The sequence below is a fragment of the Xyrauchen texanus genome, chromosome 8, assembly GCF_025860055.1.
Source record: "Xyrauchen texanus isolate HMW12.3.18 chromosome 8, RBS_HiC_50CHRs, whole genome shotgun sequence".
NCBI classification, from domain to species: Eukaryota; Metazoa; Chordata; class Actinopteri; order Cypriniformes; family Catostomidae; genus Xyrauchen; species Xyrauchen texanus.
In genome coordinates, this window is record NC_068283.1 from 4,997,715 (window position 1) to 5,016,970 (window position 19,256).

A 19,256-nucleotide genomic window follows, 5' to 3' on the forward strand; every position below is an offset into this window, starting at 1 on the left:
TACTTAAAAGTATAATGAATTATTCAAAGTATACTTGGCTTATAGTTGTGTTAACTCTTGATCGAGTAGCCTATTAAATATTATTTTTACATAGTTTTTCATATACAGTCTTATGAAACTTACATTTTTGGCAAATATTGATTAAAATATTAATATATAACAGATATGTCTCTAATTCTGCATATCTGAATTTGTGTGTAGGCTAGTCCACTGGTAGTGTACAGGAATTTTATTTAATTCTACTTTACTCTTTCCCCACCACTGACTGTAAGGGCGCTAAGCGTGTAAATCAAAACGGCTTAATATTTCCAAATTAAATTAAGCATAACCCATGAAGAGAAAAGATGGACTCAATCTTCTCCATCTGTGTTTTCCATCTGTGTTTTGATCATCGTTCTGAGTATGATCAAAAAGCGGAAGCGCTAGTGTCTGAGCATGCAAGTGACGTCACTTGCAGCGGAAGCGCTTGTGTCTGAGCGTGCAAGTCTGAGAGTGCAAGTCTGCAGCCAGACGCTATTGGCTAGAGGAGCTGAACACGCAGCTCCAGCTGAAGTCGGAGTCCTGATGTCAAGTGAATTTAGTTTGGTAGCAGGTAAAGTGGTCCAGACGAGCGATAGGTGGCGGTAATGCACTTAATATGCGAACCGCCTTTAAACAAAAAAGAAGAAGATTCCCTCGTAGAGAATAAATGTGTGACTTTCATGTGTTTTATTTCTACAGTGACTTCTTAAGGTTTATTTTCGGCGGGAGAATTGCGAGTTGTCTGTAACGCAGTAAAACTCCAGGAAACAAGTGAAATCTGTGTGACTCTGTTGTAAAGATGTTTATTAAAGAGGAGAGTGAAGATATGGCTTATCCAGAAGCATGCAGAATTAAAACCGAACACACTGACGAACAAACAGGTTGGTGTTCATTCTTCATTCTTTACATGAACATATTTGATGACTGTAGTTATTAAACCAGAGCAGCTAAGTTAAACAAATAATTAAAGAAGACACGCAAATGTCCAAACCGACAGAACATGAATCATAGCCGTCATCATATTAAATATTAAATACCGATGTTAATTCTAAATATTAGTATATTATTGATATAGCTGTATTACGTTATTCATTTTTGTTACAACTATGGCAGGTTTTCTAGTTTCTAAATGTGTAATTTCCTAATGAATACATTTTCATAACAAAAATGCCATAGTATGTTACTGTTACTACCCTGGAGCCTTGCATAGTTGTACGTGGTTACCATGATCTTACAAATACTACTGTAAAAAACTGTGGATACTAAGGAAGAACTGTGATAATTTTTTTTACAATGTTTATGTACCTACCAATCGTTTTTTCTTCTGTTTAAAATCTGATCGAGAATCTGCCCTTTTGTAAGAAAAAAACATCTGTCTATGTTTGCCTCCAGCAATTCCAAGAGCTGACTGAACATAAAAGGGAAATTTCACCTAAAAATGAAAAATGACCTCATCATTTACTCACCCTCATTTCATCTCAGATGTGTATGACTTTCTTTCTTCAGCAAAACACAAAGATTTTCAGAAGATTATTTCAGCTCTGTAGATCCATACAATGTAAGTGAATGGGTGCCAACATTTTGAAGCCCTAAAATCCATATAAGGCAGCCAAATTAATCCAGTGTTTAATTCCATTTTTATTTGTAATAAATTTGCAAAGATTTCAAACAAACTTTTTTCACGTTGTCATTATAGGGTATTGTTTGTAGAATTTTGAGGAAAATGATGAATTTAATCCATTTTGGAAGGCTGTAACATAACAAAATGTGGAAAAAGTGAAGCGCTGTGAATACTTTCTGGACACACTAAATGCATAGCCAACATATAGCATACCCCACTTCTTGGCCATTTAAAATGCAAATACATTCAAATGTCACATTTATTAATTTTCATATTTCTTTTTAGACTTAAAGAAAATGAAAAAGGAAAATGAAGAACCAATAGAAGTGAAAGAGGAAAGCCAAGAACTGAATGAATTGGAGGAGGAACATCAGAATCAGAACTCTCATTTCATTACTGAAGAAAAATATTTTAGTTGCTCACAGACTAAGAATCCTTCACAAATCAAAACTCAAGCCAAATATTCCTTTGCCTGCCCTCAATGTGGAAAGAGTTTTACACGTAAAGGAAACCTTTTGATTCACATAAGTCTTCACACCGGAGAGAAACCTTTCACATGCCATCAGTGTGGAAAGAGATTTTCTAAGAGAGGAGGCCTTACAGATCATATGAGAATTCACACTGGAGAGAAGCCCTACAGCTGCCCTCAGTGTCGTAAAAGTTTCATTAATAGAGGACACATTCATGTTCACATGAAAAGTCACACTGGAGAGAAGCCTTTCAAATGCTCTCAGTGTGGGAAGAGGTTTATGCGTAAAGGAGACCTTGACATGCACGTGAGAGGCCACACTGGAGAGAAGCCTTACACATGCCATCAATGTGGAAAGAGTTTTAGTAGGTCATTCAACCTAAAACAACATGAGAGAGTGCATACTGGAGAGAAGCCATACCACTGCACTTCATGTGGAAAAAGTTTCTGCCAATTAAGGTCTTTAAGAAATCATAGAGAAGTGCATTGCCTATAATTGTTGTAGTGACCAAATTGCAAGTAATTTATAATGTACATGTTATGTCATTGATGAAATTAAGAGAAACTCTAAACATTAATTTCTACTTGTCCCTCCTTTTCTTAAAAAGTATAGTAACAAGACAGACAATATACTTGTTTACATGATTTTAGAGCAATCAGACTTGTTACTAACTTTTCCTGAGTAAAGTTATAGCCAATTTTACAGCTTTGTTGCCATGATGTAACATTAAACAAACCCTAAAACTACTATAAAAAATGATGATGTAAACAATTTTACAGCTCAAATAATACACAAGTCATAACAGAAGAATTAATGTAATTTTATAAAATTATATGTCTCTCATTTCTGCCTTTAAACCCTCCAAAAATTGTCCCTATTCACTTCTATTGTAAGTGCCTCACTGTAACAATATTTTTGTATTTAATTTTTTTAGGTGGTAATCAATATTATGCCATAAATGCTGTCGATAAAGCTTAACTTGTATTCACCCTGGAATATAACTTTAATCAACAATGAAGTTCAGCTGTTTCAGTTTTCTCCGCATCCTCTTGGTTGCATCTGACTGCCATGGTCCACACAGAGTTTACAAAGCATGTGCAGGATCTCATAGAGAAAAGGGAACAATCAGCAGAGAGGTACTAAATTTCAAAGCATTAGATATGCCATGGAGCACCATTAAGACTATCACCAACAAGTGGAGCATATGGGGAACCACAGTGGTGCATTTACATGCACTTTAACTATTTGATTTCAGTCAGTCTAAAGCAATATTTGTATTTAAAATGTCTCGTAAGCACTTTAGTCTGACTGAAATCCTACCAGTCCGATTTTTGTTAAATCAAACTAACAAACCTAAATAATGTGATTGAAGCTCAGCTAAATCCAGCATGTATACACGTTAATCTAACCACAATTGTCTCAGCGTTATGCTCAAGCTTTGAAAAACAGAGGTATCACACACATATATTTTACCCGAAAGTTCAACACAAAGCAAAGAGGAAGAAGAGCAACAACAACACAAATGTTCCTGCATTCCAAACAGGATAAATCAGCCTCTTATAGGGCACATATATCACCCAACACCCGTCTTTGCAGTAACATCAGATTTCTTTCTTTAAAAACATTTACATTTATTTATTTGGCATGGCTTTCATCCAAAGTGACTTACAAAAGAGGAAAACATAAGCGAATCATCTTAAGGAGACATTTTTACGAAAAGTGCCATACTACAAAGTATTACTAGCATCAGAATAGCATTCAAAACAGATTTAAGTGCAACAAGAATTTTTTTTTAGTGACTCTTGGAAAAGATGTGTTTTAGCCATTTTTGAAGACAGAGAGTGAGTCAGCTTCACGGATGGAGTTGGGAAGGTCATTCCACCAACGTGGTATGATGAAACTGAGAGTCCGGGAAAGTATTTTGGTGCCTCTTTGTGTTGGTACAACAAGGCGACGTTCCTTAGCCCTTCTGGCAGGAGTGTAGATCTGCATAAATGATTTTAGGTATGCTGGAGCAGACCCAGTGACTGTTTTGTATGCCAGCATCAGAGCCTTGAATTTTATACGTGCATCAACTGGCAGCCAGTGGAGAGAGACAAAAAGTGGTGTAACATGCCCTGTCTTAAGTTCATTAAAGACCAGACGTGCTGCTGCATTCTGGATCATTTGCAGAGGTCTAACTGCACATGTATGAAGGCCTGCAATGAGAGAGTTACAGTAGTCCAGTCTAGTTAAGACAAGTGACTGAATGAGCAGTTGTGTGGCATGTTCAGAGAGGAAAGGTCTTATTTTCCTGATATTGTAGAGTGTAAATCTACATGATCTTGCAGTCTTTGAGATGTGGTCTGTGAAATATAGCTTGTTATCGATGGTTATCGATACCCCTAGATTTCTGACCATTTTGGAAGGCGATACTGTAGTTGAACCCAGCTGCATGGTGATGTTATGTTCAACAGCAGGGTTGGCTGGAAAGACAAGGAGTTTGGTCTTGGCTGGGTTGAGTTGCAGGTGGTGTTCCTTCATCCAGGCCGAGATGTCTGCCAGATCAGTCGTTGGACTGAAAAGACAAGTAGAGTTGCGTGTCATCAGCGTAGTAGTGGTAAGAGAAACCATGTGACTGAATGATGGGTCCCAGTGATGTTGTGTATATGAAGAAGAGAAGTAGTCCAAGCACTGATCCCTGAGGTACCCCAGTAAGTAACTGATGTGGCTTGGACACCTCACCTCTCCAGGCTACCCTGAAGGACCTATCTGAGAAATAGGAGGTCAACCAGTCCAGCACAGTTCCTCAAGTATAACAAATCTTTTTCATGATATTACGTGGACTTTTTTCATCATGAAATACAATTGAAGAGGGTAACCGGTGCAAACTATGGCCAAGGATAGCATGCTAGCATTAGCGCCATGAATGCAGAATGTAAACATTACCACAGTTTAACAATCTTTTAGTTATCGAGTTGTTACTCAGCTTCCTAACTGGTTAACAGCTTATTTTAGGCCACGTTCATACTACAAAGCTCAGGAAGTGAATCCAATAAATGTTTATGATGTTTATACAGAATACAGGACTGACTGCAATTGCGATGATAGATTAGTGATAACCATAGCAACGCTGCAGCGCCTGTGATGATAGATGAGTGATAACCATAGCAACGCTGCAGCGCCTGTGAACAAAAAACCAGAATGCCACCATTTTAATCCATTTTGTATCTGCTATTTTTGAACAAAGAGATTATCCATTACACATGTATTGTCATCCTGCAATTTTTAGTAAGATGCCTTAAACAGAATTGCTGTGTTTTGTTTATGCACTTCTAAGTGGCTGTTGTTAAAAAGTGTGCACGCTCTGGAATGCAATGTACAGGTTACCCTGAGACTGCAGGATTGATGAGAGAAACTAAAGAGGAGAGATAGACTGGAATAAATGAGGACACATAACTCTTTTTGTGTTAATTGCTCCAGGAGAAGCCATTAATCACTCGTTTTTCAGTTCGGTTCTGTACACACTGTGGAATTTATGAAAATATGATTATCGCTACCTGATTTGTGTTTACTGTGTGTGTACTGGACGGGATTAAGATCTAACTAAAAGGTTAGATCTGATAACGGTATTTAGCTGCAGTGTGCACGTGGCCTTACCTATCTCATGTGGATTTCATTCATAGAAAGAGGTAGAAAGCTTGACATTTATTGAATATGCAGCCTGAAGCAAATTACCAGTTTAATGACAGATGCAGAACTTTTCAAGTACACAGACAACAACCAACCTTTAAAAATACCAGTAATCACTAGAAAAATATAGACTATTGAAGATGCTAAGTGAAGCAAAGTAGAGCATGTTTAGTTAGAACAATCCAGGTGCAAATTACAGATATCATACATCTCATCTGCACCGAAAGCAAAGTGTCAAGAATGCAAGAAATGCACATGGCTGTGAAGTGTCCACGTTGTTGTGACTGTTAATCTAGTTAGCTGACTTCTTCGACATACCAGGTCATTTGGAAGACATCTACATTACATCCTCAGCTGACATCCATCATTTAACTATTCAATTAACCATGGTGTCATGTATACTTGGAGAAATGAAGACTGTTGCCCTATTATAACTGCCCATATAAACATAGTAAATGACATTCCCAAGAACAGGACATCAGTTCGAGCTTAATTTATATAGTGCTTTTCCCAAGCAACAGCAAACCTTAATACTGTTACAGTACAGTATATGCAAACACAACACAATGATCCTAGAGTCAAATGTATAATCTAGAGTGAAAATATGGATTTGCACATGTCCAATCCCAACAATTTAAATGAAACAAGTAGTAGGAGGCTAATTATACGATAAGAGTAGTCCTTCATGGAGTAGGGGCACCAAGCAACCCATGCCGACCTGCATCTCCCCCACCACAGAGCCAAAACGAGGATAAACTCCAGAGCACATTCAATGGCGAATGAGAAACACTTATTTCCGACAAAAATAATCCCTCCATCAGAAAACACAGCTGCTCTGTACATAACTATCACACCGCAAACGCTGGCATGTGGGCAGGCCAGTGGAATCAGGTAGACAGGGTGAGACAACGAGCGGATGCAGCCCGTCTGCAAGCACCATCGGGATCCATGAAAACAAGCGAAATCCTTTGGAATGGAATCCAACAATGTCAATTTTATCGTGTGTTAAACTAAATGAAAACATATGCAACAATGAGACGGAACAAAACAAAAGACAAAAAAACAGCTCCAGTGTGAAACGGCAGCCAAATGCGCACAGTGCACCCACCCAGTCTGATGGAGAATGTAACATCCAGAAACTACCCCTCACCCACCCACCCACCTACCTGAGAAAGTACCATTCGCACCAACACTGTTGACAGTCAAATTGCAAAGAGTGCCCCTCAACTAGGTTTGGAGCCCATGCCCCTTTAACCGTCTGTGCAGGTCCCTGATTTCCTACAAAATGATATGATTTAAAACAATAATAAGACCATACAGTCCTATTTAGAGAATAAGAACGGATTATAATATTTGAATAGCAAAGGGATCATTATAGAACCTATAAGTTCAGCTCAACCTACTGAGCCACTTGAACGCTTGTTCCTAAAGGTGGCAGCTGCGTGTCATCATGAGACCTGCAGTGTTCATAGGAGCAGATGACAAATTATAAGCCATTTTTAGTATTTTATTTTGTTAAAATGTTGTTGTATTTATGAGCAAGTACGTTACTTATATCATATATTTTTATGTATGCCTGCTTTTTATACTATGGTGATAGATCAGTTTTCAGATTTTTATGGGTTGAACCTGAAAGCTAGGTAAGTGTCAATTGGACCTGAAATAGGAATTTACATTAAACTTTTAAAAATAAATAAAAAAGCATGCTGAGTTGGCACTCTGCTTCTTCATTTCAAAAGTCCACCACATGCTGAGACATAAGTGACCTCAGCCAGATAAACATGCTGAAACTTAGATTGTGACAATTAGGTTAGTTACTCATAGCTTAATTTAGTTAAGCGTGTTCATTATTTCTTCATTTATGTTATTGTATCTTTTCTGTTATGTTGATGTTATACTGACATTAATACTGACATTCAGACATTAATACTGACATTCACTGACATGTCAGTTATACTGACATTCTTTAAATGTTTAATAGTATGATTTGGTCAGGAATTCATCCGTTCTCATTTCTGGTCAAAAATAAATCATGTCATCACTCAAAATCACATGCTACAAAATTCAGGGTATGTTCTCTTCCACTTCTGAAGACAAAGAGCAAAAACTCTGATATCACATTATTAATTGAGGTATGGATTAGTTTATTTAACCTAATAACATACACTCCTTCAAATTGCAGAGAATTATTTATACAACATTAAAAATGAAAGATAAGAGAACTTATTTGGTTTACAGAACATCTTTTCGAGCATATTCAGTCTGTGAAAAAAAACAAACACACTGGCATTGTTTAAGTCCAAAAAACAAATAACCTTCACTGAACATTTTGGACACCTTTAGCACAAAAATAACCAAACCAACACCAAAATATCTGACTTCCCAACTAAACCTGAAATGCACAATAAAGGTTCTATTAAATCATTTGGCCAAACTAATATCTCTGAAAATATGAAATCCCTCAAAGAACACTTTTGTGTGGCTTTACAGGTGAAACTCGAAAAATTAGAATATCGTGCAAAAGTTCATTAATTTCAGTAATTCAACTTAAAAGGTGAAACTAATATATTATATAGACTCATTACAAGCAAAGTAAGATATTTCAAGCCTTTATTTGATATAATTTTGATGATTATGGCTTACAGCTTATGAAAACCCCAAATTCAGAATCTCAGAAAATTAGAATATTACATGAAATCAATAAAAAAAGGATTTTAAATACAGAAATGTCGGCCCTCTGAAAAGTATAATCATGCATATGTACTCAGTACTTGGTTTGGGCCCCTTTTGCATTAATTACTGCCTCAATGCGGCGTGGCATGGATGCTATCAGCCTGTGGCACTGCTGAGGAGTTATGGAAGACCAAGATGCTTCAATAGCGGCCTTCAGCTCTTCTGCATTGTTTGGTCTCATGTCTCTCATCTTTCTCTTGGCAATGCCCCATAGATTCTCTATGGGGTTCAGGTCAGGCGAGTTTGCTGGCCAATCAAGCACAGTAATACCATGGTCATTGAACCAGGTTTTGGTACTTTTGGCAGTGTGGGCAGGTGCCAAGTTCTGCTGGAAAATGAAGTCAGCATCTCCATAAAGCTTGTCTGCTGTAGGAAGCATGAAGTGCTCTAAAATGTCCCGGTACACGGCTGCGTTGACTCTGGACTTAATAAAGCACAGTGGACCAAAACCAGCCGATGACATGGCTCCCCAAACCAACACAGACTGTGGAAACTTCACACTGGACTTCAAGCATCTTGGATTGTGTGCCTCTCCATTCTTCCTCCAGACTCTGGGACCTTGGTTTCCAAATGAGATGTAAAATTTGCTCTCATCAGAAAAGAGGACTTTGGACCACTGAGCAACAGACCAGTTCTTTTTTTCTTTAGCCCAGGTAAGACGTTTGACATTTGAAGCCCATGTCCAGGACCCGTCTGTGTGTGGTGGCTCTTGATGCAGTAACTCCAGCCTCAGTCCACTCCTTGTGAAGCTCCCCACACATTTGAATGGCCTTTTCCTGACAATCCTCTCCAGGCTACGGTCATCCCTGCTGCTTGTGCACCTTTTTCTTCCACACTTTTCCCTTCCATTTAACTTTCTATTAATGTGCTTTGATACAGCACTTTGAGAACATCCAACTTCTTTTGCAATTACCTTTTGAGGCTTTCCCTCCTTGTGGAGGGTGTCAATGATGGTTTTCTGCACAACTGTCAGGTCAGCAGTCTTCCCCATGATTGTGAATTCAACTGAACCAGACTTAAAGGCTCAGGAACCCTTTGCAGGTGTTTAGCTGATTAGAGTGTGACACTTTGAGCCTACAATACTGAACCTTTTGACAATATTCTAATTTTCTGAGATTCTGAATTTGGGGTTTTCATAAGCTGTAAGCCATAATCATCAAAATTATATCAAATAAAGGCTTGAAATATCTTACTTTGCTTGTAATGAGTCTATATAATATATTAGTTTCACCTTTTAAGTTGAATTACTGAAATTAATGACCTTTTGCACGATATTCTAATTTTTCGAGTTTCACCTGTATATATATCTTATGAAATGATGAAACAGAGAGGTTAGAGACTCTTAGTTGGAGTGTATCTGGACTGTCCAGCCTGCGCTGTCCGTTTGCTGCACCTCTGACACACACATTCAATAGACACAGTCATAAAAATCAAGTGTAAATCCACCTTAGATGGGCGAGGATGGATTTACACTTGATTCTTATGACTCAAATGTCTTTGTCCTGTAAACAGTCTAATAATCATAATTTGTGATATGCACGTAACTGAATGTTTACTTGTATTAATTGAACTAATAAAGACCTTAAAAATCCCCCACCTCTCTCTGTCTATTAATTTCAAATAAGCATGACATTGTTTGGAAGCTGTTGTCTTCAGCATGCCAACATCCACTATAAGCTTACACCTGCACTGAAAAGTGTCATTTAAAAAAAAATAAGCAAAATAAGCCCTGACTAGGTGGTTAGTTTAACAGAACCACATACTCGAAGATAGTGTTAAATCCGGAGGTGTAGTTTATTGAAGGAAAAAGGGGAGCTGGTGAATCAGAGTGCACACCGCAGTGCAATGGAGTGGAGATCACGGGAACTTAATTGGAGTGATGACGTGAGGAGCTAGAACACACCGAGTGTTAGAGAGGAGAACTTCGTAGAAAGTAGCTGGGATGATGGAGCGAGGATAGGAGATCGCGGGAACTTGATGATGGAGCACTGGAGTTAGGAGCTTTGAACACGCCGGAGCATTGGAGAGGAGAATCTCGTAGAACGTTGCTGGAACGAAGAGCTCTGGATTAAAACCAAGGACCGTCTAGGAGTTGAAGCAGGTCAGTGAGTCTATGTTCAACGTGTGAGACCAGACAAAGAGTGAATGGAGAGTGGAGCTTATATTGTGTGAGGCAGATTGATGAGGGAACAGGTTTCAGGTGCGGGTGATTAGTACTCTGGAGAGAGGGAACGTGGAGTGTAAGTGCTGGGAGTGTTAGGCGGAACTGTTACATTTAGGACCTCAAAAAGGAGCATTATGTGAGCAAAAAGAGACTGTTGAGTCTCAAGAATTGGCTAAATTCCACTTCCAGTTTGCATCAGCGTTCTGCTGGTGTTTATATTATGAAAATTACCATGTGACTACATTATCCAGCTTTTTACACTACTACTTGCCAAATAAATATGTGGACAAAGAAGAATTTGAGGTGAAATTATTTTATTATCTTACATGAAGAAATCATATGCATAGACTAATACAAAAAATAGGAAAGATGGCTTGCAATAATCAGATGAATGGTAAAATATGTATAGTGCGATTGACCAATCAGAATCGAGAATACCAAACGGATGTGTTATAAGTGTTGATAACTTGAGAATCACTCCACTTTATTCTGTGAGAGAATGAATCTCTTACAATTGTCACAAAATAAATAAGTAAACTAAATTTGAAAACACAATAAACTTAGGCCACCATACTGTACATACAGTAATAAACAGAAAATAAATGTTTGAAACCATTTGAAGTCACTCACCACTGAAGTGACATCATGAAGAACACATTATTGGGTTTCCACAAACTCTCTCATAGACTTTCAGCTGCAAAAGATCTGGACACTATTGAAGCTTATTCTATTCAAGAACTGACAAGTGACTAAACACAGTTCATATTTTTATTATATGGAGTTTTAAAGACAGTGTTTCTGAGATACTGTTTATTATACCACAATAAAAACTAATGCTGTACGCAACTGTAAAGAAAACACAGAAAAAATGCAGAAAATACATATAGACTCAAAGTAAATAACAAAAATGTACATATGATTTCACAGACATAATTAAATAAAACAAAGCAGAATTTAGCTGCAAGCAGCGATGACGGGCCAAATCACAACAGGTCAAATTCCACCAGCTGGCTTTCAGAAATCAATGCAAGGCTGAACTTTTAAATACTCCTCTTAGCTGATTGATGAGATTGTCCCCACATTTAGACAACATTATGCCAAGACATTGAAGATTGCAAACAGATTTTCACATATTAAATGGTGTAGCCATGGTGAGGCACTAAATTAATGTAAAGAAATGGGAAACAGGAAGTGTCTCATATCTTCTGTGTGCAATGTATGATTTAGATCAAAATTGAGATGTATGTTTATTCTTGGGGGCTAATCACATGGATTTGAACATTTTGGGTAACAGTCGTAGCACCACCACCTACCAGCAGGAAGCGTGGCTTTTAAAATAGTCCTCTTATATTTAGTCAAATTGCTTCAAAATTGTTTACAATTATGTCAAATGCCAAATGCATGTGTCCAATCACCTTTTTTCCGAAAGCCACCGGGTGGAAATGGACCAGTTGTGCTTGGGCCCTCATCACTGCTTACAGCTATATTTAGATCAAAATTTAGATGTATTGGGGCATTCATTGGAGTTGGACCAAAGGAGGATAATGGTTTATTCTGTACATGTATTTTGGGCTATATGCTGTATAAGAATCAATGAAAAGTGTTAATCTGAAAATAAATATTTAAATACAGTTTTTACATTGTGATGCAAGCAGTGCTTTTCATTTATTTATTTATTTATTTTTTTTGGGGGATAGTGAGGTGGTGAAATGACAGACTGAAAGTAAATTAATCCAGGCAGGAGCCACTTGTGCTTTTAGGGGGCACACTTTTAAAATCTATTTTAACCTACTTTCAGGATTATTTCAAGTAATTTTTTTACCATGTCATGTATAAATGGAAGCGCATTGTAGTTCTAGCGGGAAGACCAGCAGCTGTACATCATCACATCCTTAGCTGGGTAATTCCTAGCCAATCGCATGTAAGCCCATTGCTTTATAAGTCTGCTCACAATCTATCACATTGCTGTTTCAGTGTGCTAACACGGCAACCTCCACCACCCCACCACCAACAGTTTAGCCCTGTCCCAAACGGGGGTAGGCTCCTCGCCCCTGCCTCCTATCTCCGGCAGGACATGACGGTTACGGGTACAACTCCCTCGGACCGCCGGACGGGGCCTACGCCAAAGAGAGAGACATTACTTCCTGTTTTACATTTATCAAATAAATGGCATCTTAAACTTCACTCAAGCCTGTGTGTCTTCCCGATAGAACTGCAATCTCTACAAGTAAGCTAATAAAACAATTTAAAATCAAATGAATGTTTTATGTTCCCCTGTAAATCCCCCTTCCTTGTAGGTTGCCTTCTTCCAGTTTTTTAAAACCACTCTCAAAAACGGACAGTGGGCTGTTGGGAGGTCTAAAATGTCGGAAGGTGTAACAATATTCAGAGTCTAATATTCTGGAGTACTCAAGCCAGGGATGAATCTTGTACCATTCTGCTTTGAAGCTCCTCTTCCTGTCCCTCATCAGTGTCTTTGGATATGTTGTTAAGAGTGGCTGCACAGGTGGATGATCTCTATTCTTAATTATATCTGTGTAAGATGAAAGAGTTACAGTAAATAATTATTTAGCATTCCATAGGAATAAGTCAAGCTCAAATGAGTAAAACAAAAATGTTTATGGAAAAACAAAAAGATCTAAAGCTGAGTATTCTCATCTCAATCAGCCTAAACGTGTCTATAGACAACTGGCCTATAGCAACTGACAATATTAAGCTCCGTGACAAACCTGACGGTTCAGATTAAGTGGTTGTAGATGCACAGGGCTCATCTTGCTCACACTCTGCCTCAAAGTCACACTCGGCAGCCTCATCTCTTTTCTCTTCTTGCTCTAGATATTCAGTGCTCTCACTCTCCAGGTTGCTGTCTGTCTGCTCTCTGCCTCCCGGCCTGCTGACTCTCTCCACAACTAAAATACCTTGCTGATGGGATCTCTGTTCTTCTGGACTTTCTTCTTTCTCTAAGCTTTCATGTATTTCTGACTCTTTTTCACAAGCATCTTCTCTCTTCATTCTTGACTGACCATTATCTTTATTTTTCTTATTAAAGAAGGACATTTTGTTCTTTGGGTTTTTTCTCTTCATTTTAACTACAAAGGGGAAAAGGATGAAAATGTAAATGAAAGTCTGAAATGAAAAGAGAAGCTCACTCAAAAATCCTATCATTATTTAAAAGCCATTTAAAACCCATTTGACTTTCTGTAGATATAATGAAAGGAAACATAAAATAAAAGGAAATAGTGATTCTGACTGTGATGAACTGTCAGGCTCAAAAAGGGGGCAATAGAAAAAAACTCACAAATAATCAATATACAGTATAGAATAAGTCATATTAATTAATTTTACTGTGATTTTATTATATTTTGTCCTTTTTTGAGCATGACAGAAAATCATGAGCTGACACGACATTAGAGTTAGAAACTAACAAGTAAATTTTCAATTTTGGTCAGGTTATTTCTAGGTTCTGATGGTGTTTTTGTGCCCTGGTGAAGTTTTGACATTTGTGCATTTTTCAGTTGCTTAAAAACATATTCATGGCTAAAGCCTGATAACACTATATTCAGCATAACTGGGCTACAATAATATGTGAGCAACATGTATGTACATGTTTGTATTTTTGAGAAAATATTGTTTATGCAAAAGTCAGTGAAATAATCTGCACACCTGAGGAGACAAAATAATTGTTTTAATTAAAAGTAGACATTTTAAGCTTTCTTTAGACATAGGTTTCATGTTTGTGTGATAAATATTCGTGGAGTTTCAGTTCATTTTAGTGACGTGTTTCTGAAATATGCTCATGAACACAGAGACTGCTGAAAGCTCACCCTTTTTATTTTCTTTATTTTACAAAAGCAGAAGATTTTGTTGTTATTGTGAGTGTACACAAATAAAAGTAGACCATTTATAGTTTCTAATGGTGTCTTACACTTATCTGTGTGCACAAAATGACGGCGAATTTTAAGTTGTTACCACTGCTATAGGGAAAAATCCAGCTGGTGTGTGCGTCGACCCCAGAGGGTTATATCTAAATTCTGGACATCTAACATCTCATTCATTGAGTGATTGATGAATCCTTCATAATAAATAAAAGACTTACCAGATTTTATCTTTACACTTTTGTCTGCTTCACATCACCTTCTAAAAAGGCTAACAATTAATGTAGAGACCTTATATTTTCAAAAGCGGAAAATATAAGTTAAATATTACCTTGCTATAAGAGCCTAACTGAAAACTAAATTTCTTTAAGGTGTTACATCTGTTCTCTGGTAGCTGCTGACTCTTTCCCAGATAGCAAAAAATATCCGCATGGCTTCTTTTTGCCGCCGTCCCTAAGCTGTCGGCTATAGGTGTGTCCCACTGGAGGGGATGAAGCGTTTGCCGCCGAATTCGTCACGCCCATTTTCCAGATAGAAAAAAATATCCGCACGGCTTCTTTTTGCCGCCGTCCCTAAGCTGTCGGCAGAGGCGCTGCAATAGGGCAGGCAAGGCAGGCAATTGCCTGGGGCCCCGCATTTTGAGGGGGCCCCCGTGGGCCGATCATTTAAACAATCAGAAATGTTCATATTAATATAACACGCAGTGATGCCGCAACACCTCCGCATCCCCCTTAGTGGGCCCCCCTCTCTCGCAAGGCTGCGTATGCTTTTGCTGCTTCTGGCGCCTTTTTCAAACTGTCGCAGCGCTTACTCACGTTTCTGTCTTTCTTTTACTGTCTGTACCCGAAAATGCATGAATTCGTGTATTAAAAATGAAGAGGACATATCCATCTGGCAGCCAGAAGCGGAAAAAAAACAAGATGATGGGGAAAAGAGAAAACATGACTGCGGTAAGTGATGGAGAATGAGATGATGATGATTAACTTAATTGACTTAAAATTTACGTTAAGGATAATTAATGACAAACAAATCGTTTAGATCGTTCAATTCACATTTATTTTTCACAGTAGTAACGTTACATATTGTTTTAAAGCACCTTTACATAAAATACATGTAAGTTATCTCGAGTGATCTGTTATCAGAGGTGACTGTTAAGTAATGGTAGCTATTTTAAGAAATGTACAAAACAAATCACACAATCCATGTTGTTAATTTCAGTTTAGTTTCACTTAAGATTAATTACAAGTAACGTTAATATGTTACTGAAAAACTGTTTAGCTAGGGGGTTGCACTTAGCAACAGCATGTAAAGTGTTAGACGGAAGTTTTTCAGCTTTAAAGCTGATTAAATCATACCTCAGGTCAACAATTAACCAAAAGAGGCTCTCAGCACTGGCACTAATTTCCATTGAACGGAACACACGAAGGTCTTTGGATATGGAGGACATAGTGACAGCATTTGCCGTAGCTAAGGCTCAGTAAGCAGCGTTTTTAAGGTGACAATACATTATTAATATGAAGATTTATGTACACTCAAAAAAATTATAAGTTAATTTATGGAACCTGTTGACATAAAAAAGTTAATTAAAGCCAACATATCATTTAAGTACTTTAATGTTGTAAACAATAAACAATTTATGTTCTGTTAGATGTGTTTTGACTACTTTTTGTATGTTGTATAATTATATCTCTAGGTAACAAAGATATATTTACAAAAAAATATTTTAGAAGGGCCTCATTGATTAATTTTGCCTGGGGCCCCCACTCAATGTTGGTTCGCCTCTGGCTGTCGGCTATAGGTGCATCCCACTGGCGGGGATGAAGCGTTTGCCGCCGAATTCGTCACTCCCATTTCTTGCGACATGCGGGCCACCCGCTTCATTTTCTCTGGCGTTTGCCTCCGGTGGATCGACGGCGGGCGGCTGGCGGCAAGCCGCTTTGAAATGCAAGGATTTCTACTCTCAAAATCGACCAGCCATGTTGGCTATTATTATTTTTTGCTCCAAAGCCATTAGGGTTTATAACGGAGGCTTGACTCTTGATTCCATGATAAGGTAAGGTTTAGGAAATGACATTTAAATTACTTTGAAACTCTGAAGCGATTATACAGTAATATATGTAAAATATATTGAATTATTTTATGCACTTGAAAATTGTTTACATTTCTTTGATTGCTGCGCATTTGAGACATGCCTCAATAAACCAAAAATAATTCCTTTTGTAAAACTTACTTGGCAATAAATATCTTTATGATTCTGATTAGGTTTTTAAATAGATATTTAATTCATGGTATGAACAATTTAGCAGAATAAATTGATGAAGTTAGACTTTTCACGAATGCCTGACTATCAGTGAACAGTGAAAGACATCTGCAACATGGCCAAAATATCGGGTATACTTTAATTTTTTTTATTAATTTGCAACCATGGTGATATCTATCATAAACATGAAAATCCCTGTTTTGACGTGAAGGATAAACTCAATGAAAAAGCGAAATTATCCTCTGGTTTCACAGTTGTGCAGAAATTTCGTTTATGTCTACATTTTTTCCAACCTCGATTTTTTTTTTTGTTATTTTACCTTTTACAGGTTTTGCAATTATGACCTGTACAGATGTTTAAGAAAGTGTTAAAGTCCCTGTAAAGGCAATAAAAAAAAATCTAAACGCATTATAAATGTTAAAAATGTATTGCTAAAACACATGGCAAAAACTGAACAGTGAAGTTCCGCTGTCGCCATATCTGTTTCCGGTTTACTTGCGGGTCGCCCAAAATGTCTTTTTACTCGATGTCTCCAGAATCTTCCGAAAATACTGGCGTCAGCGATGTTCATCGCATTGTTGATGCCTGATCCCTGCTCCGACAAGCAAGAGGGACAAGGGCTTTTAAACTCTACATATCGAGTTATCTGCACAACTACAAGGGTAAGTATTTTAATCTAATGTGGTGTGCGGCATATAGCGGCTAAGCTAGTTCAGCCACGTGTTAATTTTTAATGTAACGTTAGTATAGAAGCTTGTTTTTCTTAGTTTTAAAGCAGACTGTTTGTTAATTTTTGTGATAATTGTAATATAAATTATATTAACTTGCTCTCCTCTCAGTTTCTAATAAAGATCAGGGCACAGGTGAAGTCACTGTCAGGGCATTGTGCTTCAGGTCCATAAGGAAAGCAGATAAACCTCACAGTTTGAGTGTCTGGTGAAGCTAGAATTAATAAGACCGCAGTTATAGGCTTGTTACTTTAATAGCCCGATGTTCCTGGGGACTCGGCTAAGGTTATTCATGATTAATGTAACTCAAATGAAAACAGTTATTGTAGGCAGGTAAGTTTCCCTAGCTGGTCCCCTCTGTGTAAAATGCGTTCTTATTCAAGTTTTCAACTCAGTCATTCGTTTAAGATGCAATCTTGTGTTATAAGTATTAGGCTATCATGATTATACAGTGAGCAAGCTATATAAATAAGTATTTAATACAATAAAAGTGTAGAGCAACAACCGAGGGTGTAAGGTAAAGGCTGAATATTGTAGATTTATTACAATATGTTGCATGTTTGAATTAAAATACCTGTGGATATGCAGGAGCACACACTCTACAAAGGCCTGACTGGAGATTTGCCTGATCTATCCGTCCTTCAGGTGAGTAGGGATATAACAATAGCACATTTCACTGTACAGTATGATATATCAACCAAAATCTGTATACCAAAATTTCTTTATTTTCTTTTTCCTCCCTTTTACAAACAAATATTCTGCTTCAAAGAAAAAAAATGAAATTGATGTTATCATAAGGGTTCTTCATTATGAACTTGTATGCCATGCATAACATACTGTGGATAGAAATTACAGGGAAAGTTACTGGTATGATAATTGTGGTTATATTATATTACTATTATATTTAGTGTATTGCTAATCAATATATTGTTACTTCCCAGATGACAGCGGCTCACTTCAAGAGCAGGTGAGGCAAGTGGGACAATGTTGAAGACATTTGCTCAGCACTGGGCAATCAGGTACAACTTGCAAACAACACCTGTGGTTGTTGGTTTAATTCCCACTGGGGCCACCTGTACATGTAGTAGACCTAGATATAAATGTCATAGTTTAGTAGTTGAAGGACCAGGACTGACTACTTTATTCTTTTATTCTGGGAACCGCTGTAGGTGCAGATCAAACCCTAATGCTGCGACGTCTTGGAATTTGGCGATGTTGTGCGTAGCATGGACGACAAAATGCTATGCTGCAATGTTTCAGTGCCAATGTGTCGGTTGGAGAGTTATCCCTGCCAGGGGATCTGTTACTCCCCCCTAGACACCCAGGAAGATTTGGCGTTGCTTGACAACAGTTTGAGGCAGGATAAAGAGCTCCAGCAACGATTTGTAAGTGTGCCGAGTTCGTTTATAACGGTATAGGGTAATCTAAAAAGTAAAATTAAGATCGTACACTGCATATTCTACAGTCTGAATCCACAGCCTGTCACATTTTAAATTTATGAGAAGCTTCAGAGAAATGTAATTTGTAACATGTTTTTTTTGTATTTTCAGCTTCGGTTTTTGGCAATCAAATGTGGGAGGGACCTAAAGACAACCGTGTGTGAATGCTTCAGAGTATCTTCTCTAATCACCTTTCCATCAATACAACCTGGACTGATGTAGGGGATAAAGCATGTTTTAGAGACGTGTTCCTGAAGACCATTGTTCAAAGTA

General features: G+C 37.7%; 1 protein-coding gene across 7 annotated transcripts in view; it reads left to right on the top strand.

Moving 5' to 3' along the window:
* The window catches only part of LOC127647428 (gastrula zinc finger protein XlCGF49.1-like), a 278,306-nt gene that overhangs the window by 230,950 nt on the left and 28,100 nt on the right, over positions 1-19,256 (top strand). For 2 of the 7 annotated variants that reach the window (XM_052131657.1, XM_052131656.1), the window contains exons 2-3: positions 1,414-1,579; positions 1,928-2,897. The exons of 2 other annotated variants lie outside the window; for them this stretch is intronic. In XM_052131657.1, the coding sequence (XP_051987617.1) occupies positions 1,504-1,579; positions 1,928-2,607 (756 nt within the window). In that variant the 5' untranslated portion in view covers positions 1,414-1,503 and the 3' untranslated portion in view covers positions 2,608-2,897. Of the gene's footprint in view, positions 1-683; positions 903-1,413; positions 1,580-1,927; positions 2,898-19,256 lie in introns of those variants that run through there. 3 more of the 7 variants (XM_052131655.1, XM_052131650.1, XM_052131654.1) reach the window with 3 other exon arrangements.